The 25,037-nt window shown below is 37.1% G+C and overlaps 3 protein-coding genes across 3 annotated transcripts in view; all 3 read right to left on the bottom strand.

Annotated features, from left to right (window-relative positions):
- The window catches only part of LOC126815827 (acetylcholine receptor subunit alpha-L1), an 84,158-nt gene that overhangs the window by 24,235 nt on the left and 34,886 nt on the right, over positions 1–25,037 (bottom strand). The window lies entirely within an intron of this gene.
- LOC126815825 (acetylcholinesterase) lies at positions 9,711–13,184 on the bottom strand. Its single transcript, XM_050541796.2, has 2 exons — positions 11,416–13,184; positions 9,711–10,365 (listed from the first exon to the last, which is right to left on the bottom strand). Exons 1-2 carry the CDS (start codon positions 12,978–12,980, stop codon positions 10,080–10,082), a joined length of 1,851 nt encoding a protein of 616 aa, XP_050397753.1. The 5' UTR covers positions 12,981–13,184; the 3' UTR covers positions 9,711–10,079.
- LOC130010292 (acetylcholinesterase-like) lies at positions 16,902–20,859 on the bottom strand. Its single transcript, XM_050541795.2, has 2 exons — positions 19,144–20,859; positions 16,902–18,093 (listed from the first exon to the last, which is right to left on the bottom strand). Exons 1-2 carry the CDS (start codon positions 20,706–20,708, stop codon positions 17,808–17,810), a joined length of 1,851 nt encoding a protein of 616 aa, XP_050397752.1. The 5' UTR covers positions 20,709–20,859; the 3' UTR covers positions 16,902–17,807.

The following is a 25,037-nucleotide window of genomic DNA, read 5'->3' as shown; positions in this document are numbered from 1 at the left end:
AACAGACTGTTTCATTGGCTTATCCCCTACTTCAACCAAAACGCCGGTAATATAACAACTCTTCCAGGTCCTAGTTTAGTAAAGACAAGTAAAACGAAATTTTGAACTATAAAAAACGAAACGAAATAGGATCTGTGTTTTAATCAGATTGGAAGAATGGGTCATAGATTGAACATGGATTGCTCATGGGCGTGCCAAACATTGTTCAGCCAAAGTGATTTTTAACTAATAACATAGTCAGTTACCAAACGTCTCGCCCGGTGCTCTCTGTTCAGTTTTTAATTTCCAGTCCCACAGCGAGACAAATTAATTTTCAAACATTTCAAATCCCAATCTTAGACACCTGACAATAATCATAAGTTCGTTGATTCCTGATATAAACTATTCCGTGTTTAGTATCATATATGTTAAAGGTCACAGACGGCGATAAATCTTTGATAGGTTTTTTTTCATATCTCTTAAAGTGACTATAATATTCCAAACTAAAATCAATGTTGTTTGGCATCCAGACAAATTAGATATTTTGATCAGAATTCGCAGCATGCAGCTCAAGAAAATATCTTTTAGTTTCTTAAATGGAATATTATGTTTCCTTTGCGAAGCTAATTGGATAATATGAACTGCCAATGATATGTCTCATTTAGATAAATTTCATGTTTGTAAGATATTCGGCCAAATTATATTCACCTAGTTTGTCCGTTTCGCCGAAGTGTTCGCCCGATTGTAGAATTCATTGACCATTCACCATCCATATCACGTGTTCGCTGCCATGTTTAATCATGTGATGCAATCGATACTCTAGGTCATATCCCTCGTTGTGTATTTATTTTTTTAATTAGAAGGTGTGCAGTGTAGGCGGTTCGTTTTCATGAACAATTTTATGTGGGCCATTTGTAAATCCCTTGATCTTACATTGGTCATAATATGGAAACGTGGTGGGATGTTTTTACTGAGAAACATATTCGCCTAGTGTGTCCATTGTCATTTGGCCGAATGATTCGCCCGAATCAAACATGTTTGATATATTAGGCTAAATTTTGATTCGGCCGAATCATATTCGCCTAGTGTGCCCGCTTCGCCGAATTCGCCCGATTGTAGAATTCATTAGCCAATCACCACTCATATCACGTGACGATTTGAAGACATGATCGCTGCCACGTTTAATCATGTGACGTGAAAGGTGATGCAATTGACTAGTGAATCGGGCGAAGGTTTCGCTTAGTGTGTCCACTCATTCGGCGGAATCTCATTCGACTGCAATTCGTCGCCGATTGATTCGGTCGAATCGCTCGGTTAGTATGTCCATCGCTTTAGTATTTGGTTTAATTCTTTTCTAATCTCTTTGGAATTTGTGTAACACTATCTTAGTGATAACAGAGATCAGTTTAGTAAATATATGATTTATTTACATCAGGTATATAAAACAGCTACAGTTACATGCATACAGCAATACTGGAACTTAAACTAGTATACAGAAACTAGACTACGACAGGAACACATATAACTATATTAAATCCACCATTCTGCCCCTCTACCAAGGCAGCGGCTGAACTCGGGTGAGTCCATACGCCGGTCTCTCTGTCTCCGCTCGTCTCTAGTCGTCTGCCTAATGATCAGCAAACTCCTGCGTATATAGCGTACGGCAATTATGGTATTGTTTATTTATCAGATTATGGTATATGTAATTGCACTGCGTATATCTTTTGAAGTAATTAACAGGTGAAAACAGCTGGAGGTCAACAAGTTCAATTTGATAAAAGTTATAGAGTGCTTTGTTACATTTGTTTTTTTTTTTATTTCGCTATTTGTTAAAAGGGGTATTGTGTAAGATTTAGATCAATAATTGGCTGTTCTCGCTATATTTTTTAAAAAATTAGATAATGCAAAACGATTATATTGAAAATTTCATTCAAATTACTTTATCAATGGTTGTAGTTTTGATAAAATGTGTAGATTGATCGTAACTAAAGTACTCGTCATTCGAATCTTAGCATTTATAAATTAAATCATTAATCTACTTAAAATCGGGGGCATCCGGATCTTGTCGTGTTAATAAATGACTAATTAATAATTCATATAACATTTAAGGTCCAAAGAAAGATATAATGCATGTTTAAGGCATTTAATAAATTTAATTCACCTGTCTCGGATCGTCGAGCTAGTACTGTTAAATTGTAAATTTTTAAATCGTTTGTAAGAGAGCTTATTCGATGTTTTCGCAGAATGGTTCACATTTTGAGAAAAGCATGAAATTTGACACATGGTATTGGTCACATCCAAACTATGGGATTTCAGCTTCACTTTATAAGAAAAAATGATCCAAGTGTCGAAATTAATTTTAACACCCACTGAGTATTTTTATTAGTATATCTGTAAGTTTAGATACTGAAAAAACGCAATTCAATTTTTGTGTCATTGCGATAGAAATTCTTCGTAGTTAGTTGTATTTCAACTTAACTATGCATTCTTACCTATGGAATGCTTATGTAATACTCCGAGTTATCGGAGAATTTCCAGTCGCCATTTGGATTCAAAAAGTCAGCTTCTGAAATATGGTATGTTATGTTATGATAAAAGAATTATCTAATCGTCGAAATCTATGAATTAGCATCCACTGAATTCATCAGAGTACTTTCATTACCATATTTGCAAGTTTAGATATATACCGATAATACACAATTCAATTGTTGACTGTTGCGATAGAAATTCTTTGTAATTAGCTATATTTCAAATTCAACTTTGCAGTCTTACCCGTGGAACGTTTATATGTTACCTCCGAACTATCGGAGAATTGGCAAAGAAAGTGAAAGATTGTCGGATACTAGTCTAATATTTAAGTACATGTTCAAGAAACATTAAATACAGATTATAAAATCTATTAGATATTATTACTGTCATATTTAACATATCCTTGGCTCAACTAGTATTAATTTGATCTCACTTTTAACCATCTTCCTTCAAATTCGAGACTTTCTCACGCAATATTTAATTTTGGAATGAATTTTTATTTCTACAAACATAAAGATCCGAAGTTATTTGTTTTAGCTTAACTTCTCTTCGTTCAAATTGATCTGACGCAGCTCATACTTTAAAAAACAAAACAATATCAAAGTGTGAATAAAAACATTGAACTGATCGGATAATTAGAACTGGCGGTTTTGATTTTTTTGGGATGACATTTAAATCAAACATTCACCAGTGCCTCAAAACTATGTAAACATAATATGACGTAAATGGGGTATTGATCAGTATGTTCTTGAATCATGATCAAATTCAGAATATACACAGAGAAAAAAAAGTATCGCAACACCTGAATCTTTCTGTGCTTAAGAAAAAGTTATTACTTAAATAAATATATGGAAAAGTGAAATTAGAATTTTGAAGTAGTCTGCCCTCCATACATACGAGATACCAATGAAAGCTGCCTGAAAGCATGCGCCCATTGTGTCGGCAACACACTGGGATTGAGATTGCACGCCAGTTGGGCCTCCATTCCTCGACCATTAGTCGATAATTGTGAAAAAAATAAGACGAGTGAGGTAAATGACCGTCGGCGTTCTGGTAGACCTCGTAGTACATCTGCAAGAGAAGATTCAGCACTTTTGAGAATCGCGTGACGTCATCCTTTTGGACGAACGCTATGTTGAAAAGGGAATGGTTACCTCACTGGGAGCTAAACCTACCAAATAACTCAATAACTAAATCAATATCGCAAACTGAAACATGCTTCACATTACATTGTTTTAATCAACAATTGGAATATCTATCTAAAATCAATTGCAAAAAAAAACTTGGAAGTAAATTGATTTTTGTTCTTTCTTTACCGATGTTTGCTTTTTATATGTTCATGTTGCTGGATAATGCCAAACTATCTGACCTTTTGTACTTCAATTGTCAAGTTTTGTGAATCTATGCTATTCAGTATGTCTGCTTTCCATATATACACGACAAATAGAATAATGATTTTCAAATTTCTGTCTATTTCAGTTCCGACACAGGAAAAGTCCGCTAGCGAATGCTTATAAATGGTTTTAAAATTAACACTTGTTAAATGTAGTTTGTATCCAACGGCAGGAGAATACGGGTGTCTTTCGAGCTGTTAACTCCAGCTGTTAAGAAAATAACACATAATTGTTTAACATATTGTTAGCAGGCTCGGGATATTCATCCAATGTATTGATGACGGGTACTTTTAAGCATTTTAAGCAGGCGGGGCGGGGCGATTTGCCCAAGACTACTGATACAACCCAATCATTGTAACACATTGATATAATACTTCTATTAAATATTTTACAATGTAAGGCAAACGTGATGGTCAATGACCAATGACTCACCATTAGTGAAGCTATTAGTGAAACATGTGATGTACTTAAAGTAGCAAAGCCCTTTAGTCTTCAACATTGCAAACACAACTATTTGGTCAATTTAAGTCAACGTTGGTGTTGTTATCTTACCCTGAACAGATGAGCTACTTATAATCCAATATTTAAGACACAATGAAACTTTTAAACTTGACACTCGAATCGCCAAAGACAGCTATTCAATTTGCACTCTTCGAGTATTTCACCGAACATAACTGATTAGAAATTACAGTACAAACAGAAACGACTGAATGTAAATTCAGTTTATATATATTCATATTACCACTCGACAAACCTCAGCAGATGCCAGTCCCCTAGCCTCGGCTTTATGACGACGTCCGCCATTGGAACTACTTTCAAGTTCCCAGATTACCATACACATATTTTAAAGTTTGAAGCTGTTTTTCTTTAAAGTTCATCCGATTTTCTTCAAACAAGGAGAACTTTGCTCTGATAATTCTACACACGCATCGAACGACGCAATTTTGATAACTTATTTTTAAAAGCGGCAAGATTTCCTAATAAGCAAACCGGTGCCGCATCGAGGCTAGATGTAGAGTTTGCCGAGGTTTGCGAGTGTTCATATTATACTATTCTATGCGTTTCAACCCATTTGTGTCCATTTCCGGGTACAAGAATAGCGATTTAGCTCCTTTAACAATTCTTGTAAGACGTACATTTGAACCTTTCCACACGACAGTGGTACCAAGTGTTCATACAGATTTAGGCATACTCCTTTCTGATCAGAAAGTTCTTCGAAACGATATATCCGATAAAGCCCGTGTTATTTTTCTGCTTAGTTCTTAGTTCCAACATGACGAAGATTAATATTCAAAAAGCAGGGTTAACATATTTAATTTAACTTTACTTTCTTAATAGATAGAAAATCCGAAAAGCTTGTCGTTATGACAATTAATGTATACAAAGATTCGTCCGGAAACATTATCGTTAGGGCATAAGCCATTGCAGATTATTAACTTCAGCCTCAATCACGTCCCAAATTTTTGTTCTTAAAATAAATGAATTCTGTAAAATGTTGGCGCGGAGGCCGCCGTGTACGTACAAAAGCTTTTTTTAGGGACCGTGCATAAACTGTTTAAGTAATGCATGCGTACTCTTACTAGCTGCCTCTTCTCATTAGCCCAGTAAGAGCAGAACAGTAGGACGTTACACCCTATTTTATTTCATTCTCTCTGGCTACCATCTTTAATTATTCGAACATTTTACAAATGGAGAATTCAGTCGAAAGAAATTTTATTAATAATAGATGAATCTAAAGATCAGGCGGTAATTATTCATTAAATGTACCAATAAATTAAAGGTAAATTAACAAACATGACCTTGGTTAATAATCCATAAAGATTTTTGATCATGCATTAAACATTCTTGAAATTATTGACGTTTAATTCCCTCTGCACGCGACACACATCAAATAACATGACAAGCGATAATACGTATGTCTAAATTTATATCTTAAACTTTTTTACGGCAACAAAAAGGTAATAATATAGATGAAAGAATTATGAACGCAATTCTGTTTCAACATTATATTTTGTTCCAATGCTATAAAATGTCACGAACAACCTATTACAGTTTCGCACTTTATATTTACATCATTATCTTTATATAAAATTTGGTTAATAACAAATTTGCCGTTTCACAGTTCCGGGCTTTGCCGTGAAAAGATTTATAAAAAAAAAACACAAAAAAGATGTTTGTTAGAACTTTATTTTCTTATTGGCGTTAATAATATTGCATTTTTAACTATGTATTTAAGTGGCATTAGTTACAAAATAGATAATGAAAACAAAATATGCTGAAAATTTCAATCAAATTGCTTCACTCTGAACCGAGATATTAGCCATTGAATATTTAGGATTGTCTCCTATCGTCACTACAGCCGTTGGTATGATAAAGTCTCGGTTATCCAGTTTTACGTTAAATTATCCACCACAAAATGTATTCAAATCCAGTAAATATCACAGGCTAACGATGGCATCCAAAGTTGATTATCAAGATAATTAATGTCTAATTAATAATTTAGATAACAATTGAGGCCCAAAGAAAAACATGCAATAAGTAGATTTAGCTCTTGCATAATGCATGTTTAAGTTCCACTGCAATAAAAAATTTTTTAAGTTAAACCTTAATGATCTTTTTTTGCATTTATAATATTTACTTTTTTATATATATAAATTCAGTCTTTATTATTATAAATATTATTAGTTTTCGTTCGAAGAAAATGAAACTAACAGAAACTTAACAAAAATAAGGCATTGCCATGATTGTTTTTTTCTGTAGTTTTTTTTTTTTTTTTTTTTTTACTTATTATTTCATCAGATTTATTAAAAGACACATTGGTTATCGCCACTGAGATCGGCATTGTTCCTTTTATCCTTTCTTTTATTTGACTACGCAGTTTAGTCGGAAATGTTTACCTTACAAAGTATGCAACAATTCAGACAAATCTGCACATTTATATTTAAGTTAGAAAAAAATATCAGAGATTAAATTATCTTGAAATCTAATTTTGGTCGAAAAACTGTAAATAATGATTATCAGTTTTTTATCAACACAGATCAGTGAATATTTAAGGAATAAATTGAATAGAAGACATATGCTATGAGCAGCACATTGCATTTCTTCGTTTCGTAGTGGATTTCCCGGTAGTTCTAATTTTTACAGCAGAATAATAAATACGCGGGAAATAAGGGAAACCCGATCATTAAGTCGAATTTATCTCTATTTCTTACCGTTCATTCCCACAGACACCGCCAAAATGACCCAATTCAAATCAGTATTTACAAGTTATAATGAATTGAAATCTTATCGATGACACCGTTAAAACAAAAGGGGTCTGATATATAGTCACTGGGCGGACTTGTATAGCTTGGATGAATTATATTATACAACTTTAGAATTCTTTTTTGTTCTTAAATCTAATCGGAATGTGACGTCTTCAACCTAAGTTTTATTGTTTTGTGTTATTTGCAAAGTTAGACTTATCAATGCAATCTAGAAATAACCTCTGTCAACCAAAAAAGAATGTGTAGACTGGAGGTGTCACGGGCAAATTGGTCTTCTAAGAATAGGTAATAGACAACTTGAATTGATAGATAGAATTCGAAGAAGAGTGTTCAAACGCTCACCACACATTTCATCCCACCGGTACGACAAACCAAGATATCTTTAACAGCCAATCTACCCATATAACTGTCTGGTTTCATTTGTATATGAATTAATCTGTTCGCCTATACATTCGTCGCGATGTCGAAATCCTTACATAGACTACGCCTATCTGGTTATCCGCTCTTTCCTTAGCAGGCTTCTTACGTTATGACCGGGTAGCATTTTAGTTATATATAGGCTCTCTGATAATGGACATTTTTTAATGTTTCAGAAATATATTTGGACCCATGTGGATGCCCTACAGTGGCAACACTACGACATGCTGGTAGGGTCCGAGCCTGCAAATGTAGCCGGAAAATGTATTGATCTTGTCGAGACGTTGTCCAGACCTTGACCGATATCTAGTGGGCCCTCTAGTGGTTTTCTCAGTTATACTGCCAACAGTTCATCGCTTTCATTTGAATCTTTCAGTCACTATTCTTATTATTTCTGTGAAATATACGACTGTCCCTTTAACAAAAGCACGTATAAATTTCTCGTTCCAAAAAAGTATAGAATTTCTACGGGGGGGGGGGGGGTAGATTTGTCGTGACTGCTTACAAGGAGATGTCGCTAAATAGGAGTGGCTGCTCGTACAGATTCTACTGTAGGCAATATTGTACAAAGAACTTGAATTATTGTTGTGAAATAAGAGTGTATAGGTTGTCATTTTACACCAAGCCAAAATAAACTCCTCTAACAAATCTATACCATACAAAATCCCTGCCACACAAAACCATTCAAATAATGATTTTCAAGTTTTTTGTCACTTCCGACACACAAATGGGGTAATCTAGATATTGATTACATCGGATTGCACCCCGAGAACTATTCCCAAAAGGAATTTCACTTGCCTGGCCCACCCACTTGACACCCCCTTACATTATTCTATTTAAAGATTCTTGTTTCTTGACACCCCGAGAAGCATTCCCAGAAGATATTCAACCCTCTTGCAATCTCTTGGGGTAGTCTACATACAGAATTCACCCGCTTGTTACCCCATGGACTATTCTCGTTAACCATTTATTTCGCTTGACACTTAGGCAGATATTTAACCGGTAGGAGTAATAAAGCGGATGTCAAGTGGGTGTTATCTATATGGCCACAGATCACTAATTATTTCCCCATTGACTTTAATGTTAGACCGGCGCTAACTTTTTCCCAATTTTTTGTTGGGTAGAACGCTTTCTGCCACAGATGGAGCAACGTGTGGCAAACAAATGCCCAAAAGCATGTATGAGGTTCACCATGAAAAACTTGACACACACAAGCTGGAAGTAGAGACAAGTAAACACGCAATTTCCGGCCCTACATTCAACGTAACCAACCTCACAAATCTTGTATCTTTCCGCCTCAAAATCATGAATATTCACCAAAACCTGGCAGAAAATGTATTTTCAAACCCTTTTTTCAGCGCCATTTGTAACAAGGGACTCGAAAAACGAGGCTAGACATATTCCACAAATCATGTTAAACGGTGACGCCACATTCTTATACGGAGGGCATGTACTATAAATACTATCAATGTAGACTGGAATAACCAGACCCTAGAGATTGCCATTCGATTGAGACTTCTGGCATATTTCGCCGAACATAACTGATTAGAAATTACAGTAAAACAGAAACGATTGAATGTATATCAGTTTATATACATTTATATTACACTATTATTTAGCATGGCATGAAACACAAAATCCTTAACCACTTTAACCATGTAGAATTTTTACGGCAGCAAAAAGGTAATAATGGGAAAATAATAAAGAATGCAGCCGATTTCTTTCCATACTTTTTTCATTGTATGTGTCAACCGCTTCATATTTTCCTTCACATGCTATAGATTTGTCACGAACCCAATGTAGTTTTTCAGTTCACATTGCCATCATCCTCTTTATATAAGATTTAGTTAATGGTAAATTTACCGTTTCACAGTTCCGTGCATTATAGTGAAAAGGTTTTATAAAACACAAAAAAGCATATGCTTGCAGGTTAGAACTTATTATTTCTTATTGACGCCATTTCTATTTTATACGTCAGTGTTTTTTTCTTCTTTTTTTGCATTAATAACAACGTATTTATAATGTTTATTTTTGTATTTAATATTATAAAAAAGCTAAAATATTATTCGACATTCTATGACATAACAAGCATATTAGTCCTATGGATGTAATATAATCTGTGCGACTGTGGATTGAATGACAGGGGTTTTTTTTTGGGGGGGGGGGGGTGGCTAAAATGTCAACTCCTTATTGATTAAAGGCAACCATCCCCCCAAAGTTCTTATACTCTTTCTAGCCCAAGTTCCCATAAGGGCAAAATGAAACAATTGTAAAGGGACTTTTAATTATTGTTATCTTTGAATATCTACAATGACAAGGGCAACAAGTTAAAAAAAATATAAAATATATAGATTTTTATAAAATAATATCATAAAAATACCCTCTTTCGGTTATCAGAACTTTAAGTAGACACATTATTTTAAACCAGTCTAAAGGGGGCAATGCAAGCACTCTCTTGTGTTCGTAAGACACACCACTTGGAATGCACGATTTATTAATGGTTTTTAAAGATAAGAAGCACGCCGAATGAAAGGTTCATTAACAGAATAATATTCACGCTTGCTTGAGTAGAAGATGATGGGTTACACTCTCGATTGGTGGGCGAGCTTTTGGTACGATTCATCAGCTTGGGAACATAATCCTGCCAGAATGTAATAAGCCTGGCTCGGATGTACTTTCTGGTCATTGGATTTCCGGATTCAGGAAAGTAAAGATACTCCTGTTCATTGTTCGTGTACTCTTTCCATTCTGTTTCAACATTTCTTGGTAGGTTCGGATTTCTAGAGAGAAAAAATGGACATTATCGTACAGTATTAAACAGATTCGCTGATCAGTTTCAGACTTATATCCTTGTTGATACAATGCATATGAACCAAGCGATGTCCATAACTATTACCATAGAGGATTTCCCGGGTTCGCTCCTGGTTTTAGCCGAGAAATTTTGTCTGCTTTTTTCGGCGTTGCTTTCCTACGTATGGCCGAGTTCCTGGCAAGGAAAAGCGTCTAGTTGTTCGGATTGGAAGAAAAACAGTGGTCCCGCGTACAAATTTGCCTGCACGTAAAAGAAACCTTGTCTGTTGGAATTCAAAATATGAGTAGGCTGTATCCAGTGGTGTATGGGACAAAACCCGGGACCCCGTGTTCACATTCGCGTGCACGTAAAAGAGTAGGCCGTTGTGCCGGTGTCTAGGCAAAATTTCCCTCATTGCACACTACATGGCGCATGCCCGTCTTCATTAGTCCAGTCGGTGCATTGGAAAGATAAACGAATCTACTGTTAATTAAATATAACTTCATTGAGAGCAAGACATTATTCCCCGTAACGTAAATAAACTTACGTATTTAGTAGGGACTAATAAAAATAACCGTTTATTCAACCAAGCCTCGGTTTAGCGCGACTTGCGCAATCAACAGGGGAGAAGCGTAATTAATCATGAAATCTAGCTCGTCAACGGTTATTTAATAGAATCATCCTGGGAAAGTTGACACCCACGGCTATTTTTAGCGTCACAATTTGTTCGGGTTTTATTAAGCAATATGATCCTGGGAAGTTAATAAATCATGGTAAGGGTTTAGACGTGACTGGTGATAAATAAAATGAAGCCGCGCGCATACACCATTGTGCACTGTGCAGGAAATGTTGCATGGGTAGCTGTTCCTTGCACGCAGGAAAATCCCTTGCAATTCTTTTCGCTCAACACCAGCATCGAACCCCGGATCACCTGGTAGTGAGCTACTGATTGGTCATAAAGCGAATAAATGTGTTAATTATTTATAAAATAGAAACCCGAGAAAAATAACGTTCTGTTTAATATAATTGATACACTTACCCTGATTTTGCAAAGTTGGTCCAATGATCCATAACCACTTTAGAGAATGGCCACTGACTGTTTATCTGATCTTCAGTAGTGTTCAAATATGTAGTCAGCGACTTCGGTAATCCAAATACATAACCAAGTACTCCACCATGTCGTGGTGAATTTAACCAGTCGTCAATAGTCTTATGGGCCCTAAACGGAAATACGTGATTATATTCATATAGGTAGGTTTTGGTTTGGTTGTTCATATATGCATGGCTCACGGCGTCTCTATAAGCAGGCACTACAAATAAGGTATCCGTTAGGAAATCGGTAAACTGTTTCAGATTAAAGTCCAGATCGTCCGGATCTTCGGCATTCGTATACAGATTCGTAATAGCATCAATCAATGCTTCCAGTGAGTTAGCATCGGGGGCAATGTTCATCTGTGCAACGAAACCTTTGACAAAGTGTCTGAACAGAGAACGTATTCCAGGAACGGAAGTATTTTTCATCATAATAAGACTGTCCCTGAAAGTACTTTCAATTCGAAAATGGCCTTCGTATCCATTTACTCCAAGTAGCAAATCTTTCCCCTGATAAACATCCTTGAGTTTATTCATATGATGCGGTGCTTGAGGCCAACGAATTGTGTTCAACTTGGTAAGATCAAACCTGGGAACCCAGGAATATATATTTGGTTCAGACGCTATTGACCAGATATCCTCTGCCTTGACTAATGTGAGACAATTTAGGATTTCCTTGCTTGCTTTTCGTCTGTTGTTTGGTATCGAACAATTTAATGCCATGGCGAATCTCTTAGCAGTGTTGAATTGTTGATCGGGTGTGGACTGAGTCCAAAACCCATTAACGGAACCACAATGTGATATAGCTCTTTGGAATAACGACTGGTTCCCAAATAAAATATGATACATAATGCCTGCGGGATTGGAAGATCCTCCAAAGATTGTAACCATGGAACTGTTTCCGCCAAAACTATCAATGTTATCTTTCACCCATTTCAAGGCAGTCTGTTGATCAATTGTCCCTGAATTGCCCGGGGCATGGCTGTCCCCAGTTGACAAAAATCCAAAAGGTCCGTATCGATAGTTCATCGTCACTACAACCACGTCACCGTATGCAGCTAATCTTTTCCCGTCGTATAAAGACGATTTACCGTGAAGAAAAGCTCCACAGTAAATGAAAATCATGACTGGGTAATTATCTGTCCCGTTGGTGGAGGGAGTAAAAATGTTCAAGCTTAAGCAGTCCTCGCTATGATTAACAATGGGTGTCTCTGGAGTAAATTCATAACAGGGTGGGCCATACTCAAAAGCTTCGAACACATCACTTGCGTTCCCTGATTTTAAGATGGAGTGCTGGAAACGTAATTTACCAATAGGGGGTTCAGCATAGGGAATCCCTAAATACTCCACAATCGTTATATTATTATCATCGATAAAAACAGTGTTTGTTTTACCTTTTATGACCCCCGCGGTTGCAGTAGTTGTATTAATAATTTCCGCTTGATATCCAACAACACACACACACAGAAGTAATACGGTGTTCAACACTGAATGGGTAAAAAGTGACATCATGATGGCTACTTTTCTCAAAATATGAGTTCTCTGCTCAAGAATATTTCCAACAGTTTGTTTTATAATACTCTCTGTTGGTATCTACGGTGGTACTTAATTGTCACATCCGTTAAATGACTACAAGCATATAGGTCAAAATCGGCCTGCGTAATATCACTTAAATGACATCCGTTAAATGACTACAAGCATATAGGTCAAAATCGGCCTGCGTAATATCACTTGTGAAAATGTGAAGTAAATGTAACCAACCATGCAAAACTAAGAACATGCGCATGGGTAGCGACTTAAAGAAGAACACAGGCCGTTTCGAATTTTTTAAACATTATATTCATAATCCTTTTAAGACATATAGAAATAGATTTCACTAAAAATAAAACACACTTATATGGATATACTACTTCTGAATTTATTAACATGCTACGTTTCGATACACATACAGATATCGTTTTCAAGCAAATATTCATAGTCTATATAGATGTCGAAAGGAAACAAGAAGCTTACAAAGAAATGATTATTTCATGTTCCTGAAGCAACGACAGCGAATTTCACAACATTTTAGCTGGAAAGCGTGAGGCTTGGTATTCGCGATGATTGTGGAATCTAGTGGGCTCTGAAGTTGGGTCAGTACACAATCGAAATTAGTGCCGAAATATACAGGGAAAAACGTGAAGGACTTGATAACCTCCCTGCTTTGATTCAATCCGATTTAAAACCGGCTTATCAACCCTGCTCGCCCACAACATAATGGCGACCGGCAAGTAGCATAGATCGATGAAATTTCAATTCAACATTGAGCCATTTTTATACCGGTATTCCTATTAAAGATTCATCTTTCACAATATTGTAGTTTTCAACGGATACTTATCGCGCTTAAATGACGCAATGATGCTTTAGTTTTGAAACCAAATTTACAGGGTCGGGAATATACACATTATTGTCATATTAAGAGTGGTGTTATTCGTTTGGAAATATATATCAACAGTAGATTTTGTCGTATAGAATCATGTAAAGAGACAGAAGACATGGAATTGGGGACCTAAGAATTCGGCTGTTTGTTTCGGACGAACGACTAGATACTTTTCCTAACTGCACTATAGTCTGCAGTCTGCAATCTGAATGCGAAAACGCGAAACATTTTAAGTAGCTGTAAGATTTCAACTCTTGTTTATAACACTTTTTTTTAATTTTGGCATATCTTTGCAATTGTTTAGCGCCGAGTTTTAAAATTTTACAAAACAATTTTTTTGTGCCTATATTGAATGGCATTTTGGATACGGGTGTAAGGCGTTCCGACATTTCTCTAAGTTATTTCGCCTTTCGCAACATAAGTTTGGATGATCTAGCTTCATTATTTATTATTCTTTTCGTCTAAAATAAATTTTGTATGCTTCGTAAACATTTTTCTGTAAGGACCGAAAGTGGCGTAACTTCGACAAAAACGCCCTTCGTACGTCTTCTGAACACGTTTGGGGTACCAAATTAATGTTTGAATTCATCGTCAGCTATTAGATCAACACATAAGACGAGCTCATTACGTCAGTCGTGGAGACGGGCTGCCAGTTAAAAGCATGCAATGTGTGTTTTTGGAGGGTACTTACTTTGCCTATATACCAAATATGTCAGACTTTTATTGAAAATAACTACCCTATATTTATTTTTGTGCAAATGTATCTTTAAGTAGAATTAGAAGTAAGGTTTCCCTTAAATGGTTGGACGAGTTTGGGCTTTATATAATAAAGGCCATTTAGAATGTCATGTACCTGTTTATAGCTTTACTTATTTAAGACATGCTTACACGCAGAAAGTAATCACTATTTTAGTATATAATACACATATAGCAAGTGACATGCACCAGTTACGATGAATAAAGGATTATATCAAATAACATAATTATATATTCGGTCAATATCCTGTATGTGTTGTGATAAAATTTACACGTCAAATGGCCGACCTACATAATGTACAATTATATATTCGGTCAATACCCTATAGTTGTAAAGAAACTTACACGTGGATGAAACGACCGGCCTACATAACGTACAATCCAGTACTCTGTAAGCAAAACAACAAAGATTTATACTACTAATAATCAGTTGGGGTTGTTAATGAGAACTCTTAACTTGGAAATACATAAAGACTGTTAAATAAATGCAACGGTATTAATCAATTTTCCGTTACTTTCATAAATTTCGTTTCGTCTTCGTATCGCTGGCGTTCTTAAATTTGTTCGTTGAAATATATTCAGACTGGAATGGTGGCGCCCATACTTCTTAGTAGGAGCGGACGTATTTTTAACAGCCTCTGGTGGACTCTGTCTGCAGGAAACGATCAGCCAGTTTTTGGGTGGTAGTGTGATCGAATTTAAGCATTCGTTCCACGTCTCTGGTACTCGGATCTGATACGGAGATTTTTTAAGTTGGGGACGGACAGAGGTGTCGACAATATTTCCGGTGGTCAGGGACCGTGTCAGCACTGGTGAACCCGTCACAGTATGGGTAGTTGGTAGCGTGCTTTCCTGCAGATGTTGCCGATAATGTTTCAGTCTTGCCGAGGCATTGCCGTTCATTCTTCTAGCGACCCTGCCTGCAGGAAACGATCGGCCAGTTTCTGGGTGGTTGTGTGATCAAATTTTAAGCATTCGGCCCACGACTCTGGTACTCTCACCGCCTTAAATTAACGCAATGTGTTTTTCTAGATTTTTCATGGTCTCTTTACGAACGTTTACATATAATTAAATTTGTTTCCATGCTCATCACACAATTTAGTGTGGACCCGTACATAACCACACCCACATGTATGACTTGTTTGTCACTTGAACATGTATAGAAAAATTACGAGAACAAATAACTGCGTGTTACATTCCACCCTAGCAATAAAGTGTGACGGACAAAATATTTACAATTTTAACTCGAAAACTGCGAATTTACGTTCATATTACCGTGGGTTGAATTTCAACTACATTCAATGCTAAACGTATCGTATGTAAAATATTAGCATATCCATGGGGTCTATACACCAAATATTTGAACACTTACACTGTGTCGTCATCCTGTGCGTCGGTCCGTCAACAATTGGCTTTAGAACGCGATAGAGGGTACAGAATTTTTTTTTTTAAATTTGGTTTGAAGCATTGTGGTGATAAGATGACAAACCCACTTGACACCCCCTTACATTATTCTATTTAAAGATTCTTGTTTCTTGACACCCCGAGAAGCATTCCCAGAAGAGATTCAACCCTCTTGCAATCTCTTGGGGTAGTCTACATACAGATTCCACCCGCGTGTTACCCCATGGACTATTCTCGTTAACCATTTATTTCGCTTGACACTTAGGCAGATATTCAACCGGTAGGAGTAATAAAGCGGATGTCAAGTGGGTGTAATCTATCTGGCCACAGATCACTAATTATTTCCCCATTGACTTTAATGTTAATTCTCGTCTCTTAGACCGGCGCTAACTTTTTCCCAAATTTTTTGTTGGGTAGAACGCTTTCTGCCACAGATGGAGCAACGTGTGGCAAACAAATGCCCAAAAGCATGTATGAGGTTCACCATGAAAAACTTGACATACACAAGCTGGAAGTAGAGACAAGTAAACACGCAATTTCCGGCCCTACATTCAACGTAACCAACCTCACAACTCTTGTATCTTTCCGCCTCAAAATCATGAATATTCACCAAAACCTGGCAGAAAATGTATTTTCAAACCCTTTTTTCAGCGCCATTTGTAACAAGGGACTCGAAAAACGAGGCTAGACATATTCCACAAATCATGTTATACGGAGGGCATGTACAATAAATACTATCAATGTAGACTGGAATAACCAGACCCTAGAGATTGCCATTCGATTGAGACTTCTGGCATATTTCGCCGAACATAACTGATTAGAAATTACAGTAAAACAGAAACGATTGAATGTAAATCAGTTTATATACATTTATATTACACTATTATTTAGCATGGCATGAAACACAAAATCCTTAACCACTTTAACCATGTAGAATTTTTACGGCAGCAAAAAGGTAATAATGGAGAAATAATAAAGAATGCAGCCGATTTCTTTCCATACTTTTTTCATTGTATGTGTCAACCGCTTCATATTTTCCTTCACATGCTATAGATTTGTCACGAACCCAATGTAGTTTTCCAGTTCACATTGCCATCATCCTCTTTATATAAGATTTAGTTAATGGTAAATTTACCGTTTCACAGTTCCGTGCATTATAGTGAAAAGGTTTTATAAAACACAAAAAAGCATATGCTTGCAGGTTAGAACTTATTATTTCTTATTGACGCCATTTCTATTTTATACGTCAGTGTTTTTTTCTTCTTTTTTTGCATTAATAACAACGTATTTATAATGTTTATTTTTGTATTTAATATTATAAAAAAGCTAAAATATTATTCGACATTCTATGACATAACAAGCATATTAGTCCTATGGATGTAATATAATCTGTGCGACTGTGGATTGAATGACAGGGTTTTGGCGGGGGGGGGGGTGGCTAAAATGTCAACTCCTTATTCATTAAAGGCAACCATCCCCCAAAGTTCTTATGCTCTTTCTAGCCCAAGTTCCCATAAGGGCAAAATGAAACAATTGTAAAGGGACTTTTAATTATTGTTATCTTTGAATATCTACAATGACAAGGGCAACAAGTTAAAAAAAATATAAAATATATAGATTTTTATAAAATAATATCATAAAAATACCCTCTTTCGGTTATCAGAACTTTAAGTAGACACATTATTTTAAACCAGTCTAAAGGGGGCAATGCAAGCACTCTCTTGTGTTCGTAAGACACACCACTTGGAATGCACGATTTATTAATGGTTTTTAAAGATAAGAAGCACGCTGAATGAAAGGTTCATTAACAGAATAATATTCACGCTTGCTTGAGTAGAAGATGATGGGTTACACTCTCGATTGGTGGGCGAGCTTTTGGTACGATTCATCAGCTTGGGAACATAATCCTGCCAGAATGTAATAAGCCTGGCTCGGATGTACTTTCTGGTCATTGGATTTCCGGATTCAGGAAAGTAAAGATACTCCTGTTCATTGTTCGTGTACTCTTTCCATTCTGTTTCAACATTTCTTGGTAGGTTCGGATTTCTAGAGAGAAAAAATGGACATTATCGTACAGTATTAAACAGATTCGCTGATCAGTTTCAGACTTATATCCTTGTTGATACAATGCATATGAACCAAGTGATGTCCATAACTATTACCATAGAGGATTTCCCGGGTTCGCTCCCGGTTTAGGCCGAGAAATTTTGTCTGCTTTTTTCGGCGTTGCTTTCCTACGTATGGCCGAGTTCCTGGCAAGGAAAAGCGTCTAGTTGTTCGGATTGGAAGAAAAACCGAGGTCCCGCGTACAAATTTGCCTGCACGTAAACGAAACCTTGTCTGTTGGAATTCAAAATAGGAGTAGGCTGTATCCAGTGGTGTATGACGGAGTTCCTAGCAAGGAACTACATCTTCTTTCGGATGGGACAAAACCCGGGACCCCGTATTCACATTCGCGTGCACGTAAAAGAGTAGGCCGTTGTGCCGGTGTCTAGGCAAAATTTCCCTCATTGCACACTACATGGCGCATGCCCGTCTTCATTAGTCCAGTCGGTGCATTGGAAAGATAAACGAATCTACTGTTAATTAAATATAACTTCATTGAGAGCAAGACATTATTCCCCGTAACGTAAATAAACTTACGTATTTAGTAGGGACTAATAAAAATAACCGTTTATTCAACCAAGCCTCGGTTTAGCGCGACTTGCGCAATCAACAGGGGAGAACCGTAATTAATCATGAAATCTAGCTCGTCAACGGTTATTTAATAGAATCATCCTGGGAAAGTTGACACCCACGGCTATTTTTTAGCGTCACAATTTGTTCGGGTTTTATTAAGCAATATGATCCTGGGAAGTTAATAAATCATGGTAAGGGTTTAGACGTGACTGGTGATAAATAAAATGAAGCCGCGCGCATACACCATAGTGCACTGTGCAGGAAATGTTGCATGGGTAGCTGTTCCTTGCACGCTGGAAAATCCCTTGCAATTTTTTTCGCTCAACATTGGTCATAAAGCGAATAAATGTGTTAATTATTTATAAAATAGAAACCCGAGAAAAATAACGTTCTGTTTAATATAATTGATAAACTTACCCTGATTTTGCAAAGTTGGTCCAATGATCCATAACCACTTTAGAGAATGGCCACTGACTGTTTATCTGATCTTCAGTAGTGTTCAAAGATGTAGTCAGCGACTTCGGTAATCCAAATACATAACCAAGTACTCCACCATGTCGTGGTGAATTTAACCAGTCGTCAATAGTCTTATGGGCCCTAAACGGAAATACGTGATTATATTCATATAGGTAGGTTTTGGTTTGGTTGTTCATATATGCATGGCTCACGGCGTCTCTATAAGCAGGCACTACAAATAAGGTATCCGTTAGGAAATCGGTAAACTGTTTCAGATTAAAGTCCAGATCGTCCGGATCTTCGGCATTCGTATACAGATTCGTAATAGCATCAATCAATGCTTCCAGTGAGTTAGCATCGGGGGCAATGTTCATCTGTGCAACGAAACCTTTGACAAAGTGTCTGAACAGAGAACGTATTCCAGGAATGGAAGTATTTTTCATCATAATAAGACTGTCCCTGAAAGTACTTTCAATTCGAAAATGGCCTTCGTATCCATTTACTCCAAGTAGCAAATCTTTCCCCTGATAAACATCCTTGAGTTTATTCATATGATGCGGTGCTTGAGGCCAACGAATTGTGTTCAACTTGGTAAGATCAAACCTGGGAACCCAGGAATATATATTTGGTTCAGACGCTATTGACCAGATATCCTCTGCCTTGACTAATGTGAGACAATTTAGGATTTCCTTGCTTGCTTTTCGTCTGTTGTTTGGTATCGAACAATTTAATGCCATGGCGAATCTCTTAGCAGTGTTGAATTGTTGATCGGGTGTGGACTGAGTCCAAAACCCATTAACGGAACCACACTGTGATATAGCTCTTTGGAATAACGACTGGTTCCCAAATAAAATATGATACATAATGCCTGCGGGACTGGAAGATTCTCCAAAGATTGTAACCATGGAACTGTTTCCGCCAAAACTATCAATGTTATCTTTCACCCATTTCAAGGCAGTCTGTTGATCAATTGTCCCTAAATTGCCCGGGGCATGGCTGTCCCCAGTTGACAAAAATCCAAAAGGTCCGTATCGATAGTTCATCGTCACTACAACCACGTCACCGTATGCAGCTAATCTTTTCCCGTCGTATAAAGACGATTTACCGTGAAGAAAAGCTCCACAGTAAATGAAAATCATGACTGGGTAATTATCTGTCCCGTTGGTGGAGGGAGTAAAAATGTTCAAGCTTAAGCAGTCCTCGCTATGATTAACAATGGGTGTCTCTGGAGTAAATTCATAACAGGGTGGGCCATACTCAAAAGCTTCGAACACATCACTTGCGTTCCCTGATTTTAAGATGGAGTGCTGGAAACGTAATTTACCAATAGGGGGTTCAGCATAGGGAATCCCTAAATACTCCACAATCGTTATATTATTATCATCGATAGAAACAGTGTTTGTTTTACCTTTTATGACCCCCGCGGTTGCAGTAGTTGTATTAATAATTTCCGCTTGATATCCAACAACACACACACACAGAAGTAATACGGTGTTTAACACTGAATGGGTAAAAAGTGACATCATGATGGCTACTTTTCTCAAAATATGAGTTCTCTGCTCAAGAATATTTCCAACAGTTTGTTTTATAATACTCTCTGTTGGTATCTACGGTGTTACTTAATTGTCACATCCGTTAAATGACTACAAGCATATAGGTCAAAATCGGCCTGCGTAATATCACTTGTGAAAATGTGAAGTAAATGTAACCAACCATGCAAAACTAAGAACATGCGCATGGGTAGCGACTTAAAGAAGAACACAGGCCGTTTCGAATTTTTTAAACATTATATTCATAATCCTTTTAAGACATATAGAAATAGATTTCACTAAAAATAAAACACACTTATATGGATATACTACTTCTGAATTTATTAACATGCTACGTTTCGATACACATACAGATATCGTTTTCAAGCAAATATTCATAGTCTATATAGATGTCGAAAGGAAACAAGAAGCTTACAAAGAAATGATTATTTCATGTTCCTGAAGCAACGACAGCGAATTTCACAACATTTTAGCTGGAAAGCGTGAGGCTTGGTATTCGCGATGATTGTGGAATCTAGTGGGCTCTGAAGTTGGGTCAGTACACAATCGAAATTAGTGCCGAAATATACAGGGAAAAACGTGAAGGACTTGATAACCTCCCTGCTTTGATTCAATCCGATTTAAAACCGGCTTATCAACCCTGCTCGCCCACAACATAATGGCGACCGGCAAGTAGCATAGATCGATGAAATTTCAATTCAACATTGAGCCATTTTTATACCGGTATTCCTATTAAAGATTCATCTTTCACAATATTGTAGTTTTCAACGGATACTTATCGCGCTTAAATGACGCAATGATGCTTTAGTTTTGAAACCAAATTTACAGGGTCGGGAATATACACATTATTGTCATATTAAGAGTGGTGTTATTCGTTTGGAAATATATATCAACAGTAGATTTTGTCGTATAGAATCATGTAAAGAGACAGAAGACATGGAATTGGGGACCTAAGAATTCGGCTGTTTGTTTCGGACGAACGACTAGATACTTTTCCTAACTGCACTATAGTCTGCAGTCTGCAATCTGAATGCGAAAACGCGAAACATTTTAAGTAGCTGTAAGATTTCAACTCTTGTTTATAACACTTTTTTTTAATTTTGGCATATCTTTGCAATTGTTTAGCGCCGAGTTTTAAAATTTTACAAAACAATTTTTTTGTGCCTATATTGAATGGCATTTTGGATACGGGTGTAAGGCGTTCCGACATTTCTCTAAGTTATTTCGCCTTTCGCAACATAAGTTTGGATGATCTAGCTTCATTATTTATTATTCTTTTCGTCTAAAATAAATTTTGTATGCTTCGTAAACATTTTTCTGTAAGGACCGAAAGTGGCGTAACTTCGACAAAAACGCCCTTCGTACGTCTTCTGAACACGTTTGGGGTACCAAATTAATGTTTGAATTCATCGTCAGCTATTAGATCAACACATAAGACGAGCTCATTACGTCAGTCGTGGAGACGGGCTGCCAGTTAAAAGCATGCAATGTGTGTTTTTGGAGGGTACTTACTTTGCCTATATACCAAATATGTCAGACTTTTATTGAAAATAACTACCCTATATTTATTTTTGTGCAAATGTATCTTTAAGTAGAATTAGAAGTAAGGTTTCCCTTAAATGGTTGGACGAGTTTGGACTTTATATAATAAAGGCCATTTAGAATGTCATGTACCTGTTTATAGCTTTACTTATTTAAGACATGCTTACACGCAGAAAGTAATCACTATTTTAGTATATAATACACATATAGCAAGTGACATGCACCAGTTACGATGAATAAAGGATTATATCAAATAACATAATTATATATTCGGTCAATATCCTGTATGTGTTTACACGTCAAATGGCCGACCTACATAATGTAGAATTATATATTCGGTCAATACCCTATAGTTGTAAAGAAACGACCGGCCTACATAACGTACAATCCAGTACTCTGTAAGCAAAACAACAAAGATGTATACTACTAATAATCAGTTGGGGTAGTTAATGAGAACTCTTAACTTGGAAATACATAAAGACTGTTAAATAAATGCAACGGTATTAATCAATTTTCCGTTACTTTCATAAATTTCGTTTCGTCTTCGTATCGCTGGCGTTCTTAAATTTGTTGTTGAAATATATTCAGACTGGAATGGTGGCGCCCATACTTCTTAGTAGGAGCGGACGTATTTTTAACAGCCTCTGGTGGACCCTGTCTGCAGGAAACGATCAGCCAGTTTTTGGGTGGTAGTGTGATCGAATTTAAGCATTCGTTCCACGTCTCTGGTACTCGGATCTGATACGGAGATTTTTGAAGTTGGGGACGGACAGAGGGGTCGACAATATTTCCGGTGGTCAGGGACCGTGTCAGCACTGGTGAACCCGTCACAGTATGGGTAGTTGGTAGCGTGCTTTCCTGCAGATGTTGCCGATAATGTTTCAGTCTTGCCGAGGCATTGCCGTTCATTCTTCTAGCGACCCTGCCTGCAGGAAACGATCGGCCAGTTTCTGGGTGGTAGTGTGATCAAATTTAAGCATTCGGCCCACGACTCTGGTACTCTCACCGCCTTAAATTAACGCAATGTGTTTTTCTAGATTTTTCATGGTCTCTTTACGAACGACGTTTACATATAATTAAATTTGTTTCCATGCTCATCACACAATTTAGTGTGGACCCGTACATAACCACACCCACATGTATGACTTGTTTGTCACTTGAACATGTATAGAAAAATTACGAGAACAAATATCTGCGTGTTACATTCCACCCTAGCAATAAAGTATGACGGACAAAATATTTACAATTTTAACTCGAAAACTGCGAATTTACGTTCATATTACCGTGGGTTGAATTTCAACTACATTCAATGCTAAACGTATCGTATGTAAAATATTAGCATATCCATGGGGTCTATACACCAAATATTTGAACACTTACTCTGTGTCGTCATCCTGTGCGTCGGTCCGTCAACAAATGGCTTTAGAACGCGATAGAGGGTACAGAAATTTTTTTTTTCAAATTTGGTTTGAAGCATTGTGGTCATTAGAAGACAAACCATATCGATATGCAGTACACAGTGACATTCCGTTCCTGGGTTACCCTCCTTCGCCGATCACGATAGAAGCTGTAGTTTTTAACGGATGCTATTCAAACTTAGTGGGATGCATAGGGGTCATGGGTATGAACCCTACTGATTTTCAGCGTTCCATCTTTTCTGAAAACATTGTAACGCGTAATTTTAAACGGATTTTATTCAAATTTTATGGGAAGCTTTGGGGTCATGAGGATGAACTCTACTGAATGTGAGCATTCCATGACTTTTCGTTACGGAGTTATCCACCTTGTCTGAAACACTGAACGCGACCGAGGCTACAGTTCTTAAAGGATATCTTTCAAGTTTGGTGGGAGGCATTGGGGTCGTGAGCGGATAACCCTATCTATATTAAGTGTTCTGCGACATTCCGTTCCCGAGCTGGGGGTCAAGGTCGCTACGTGGGTAAGTCGCTGCCTCGCTAGGCTGGAGGTTTGGCCGAGAAAGTTCATCCAGATTTTCCGTCGTGGTTCCCCCCTTGTAAGTGATGCAGGACGGAGGGCCTGACAAGGACATCTATCTAGTTATTCAGATGGGACGAAAACCCGAAGTCCCGTGTACACATTGGCGTGCACGTAAAAGATCCCTTGAAAATTGGAATTCAATATGAGTAGGCTGTAGTTCCGCTGTCCGGGCAAATGTTCCCCCATAGCACACTGTATGGCGTATGCTCATCTTCATTTCACTGTATTATTGACCAGATTGAGACGTAGGGGTGGGGTAACAGAGATTAATGGTATATATCACCGAATCGACTCACTGTGTGTTCAAGCTATTTGCTTACAAGGTCACAACTTCACGTCACGTGAGTAACTTTGTTACGAACTCTACGTGCAATTGAAAACATGGTATGTAGATAACAATTCCCAGGCGATATTAAAGCGTCTCTTCAATTTAATCAGTTTCACCTTGAAGATGTCAAATTTTAACATATACGCGTTTACCAGATAATTAACTCCACATAATTCATCGAGAAGTAAAAATGAAATTCCAGAAAAAAAGTCATGCTGTTCAACATTTTCTCAGTTATAAGCGACATTTTCGACACACTATTAAACAGCGTTATTTTTTAAGTGGATTACATCGTATAAATGAATATGACCTTCATGCTTATAAACAACCACAATATGGTTTAAAGTAGGTAGCATTTTGAAACCTTAGTGAAAGACGTGTTCGATCCCAGCGTTTGCTGATAAAGTTCATCGGGATTTTCCTTCTTGTCAGTGTCG

Source organism: Patella vulgata, chromosome 3, assembly GCF_932274485.2.
Source record: "Patella vulgata chromosome 3, xgPatVulg1.2, whole genome shotgun sequence".
Taxonomy (NCBI): Eukaryota; Metazoa; Mollusca; class Gastropoda; family Patellidae; genus Patella; species Patella vulgata.
This window is presented reverse-complemented; position numbering and strand designations above follow the sequence as displayed.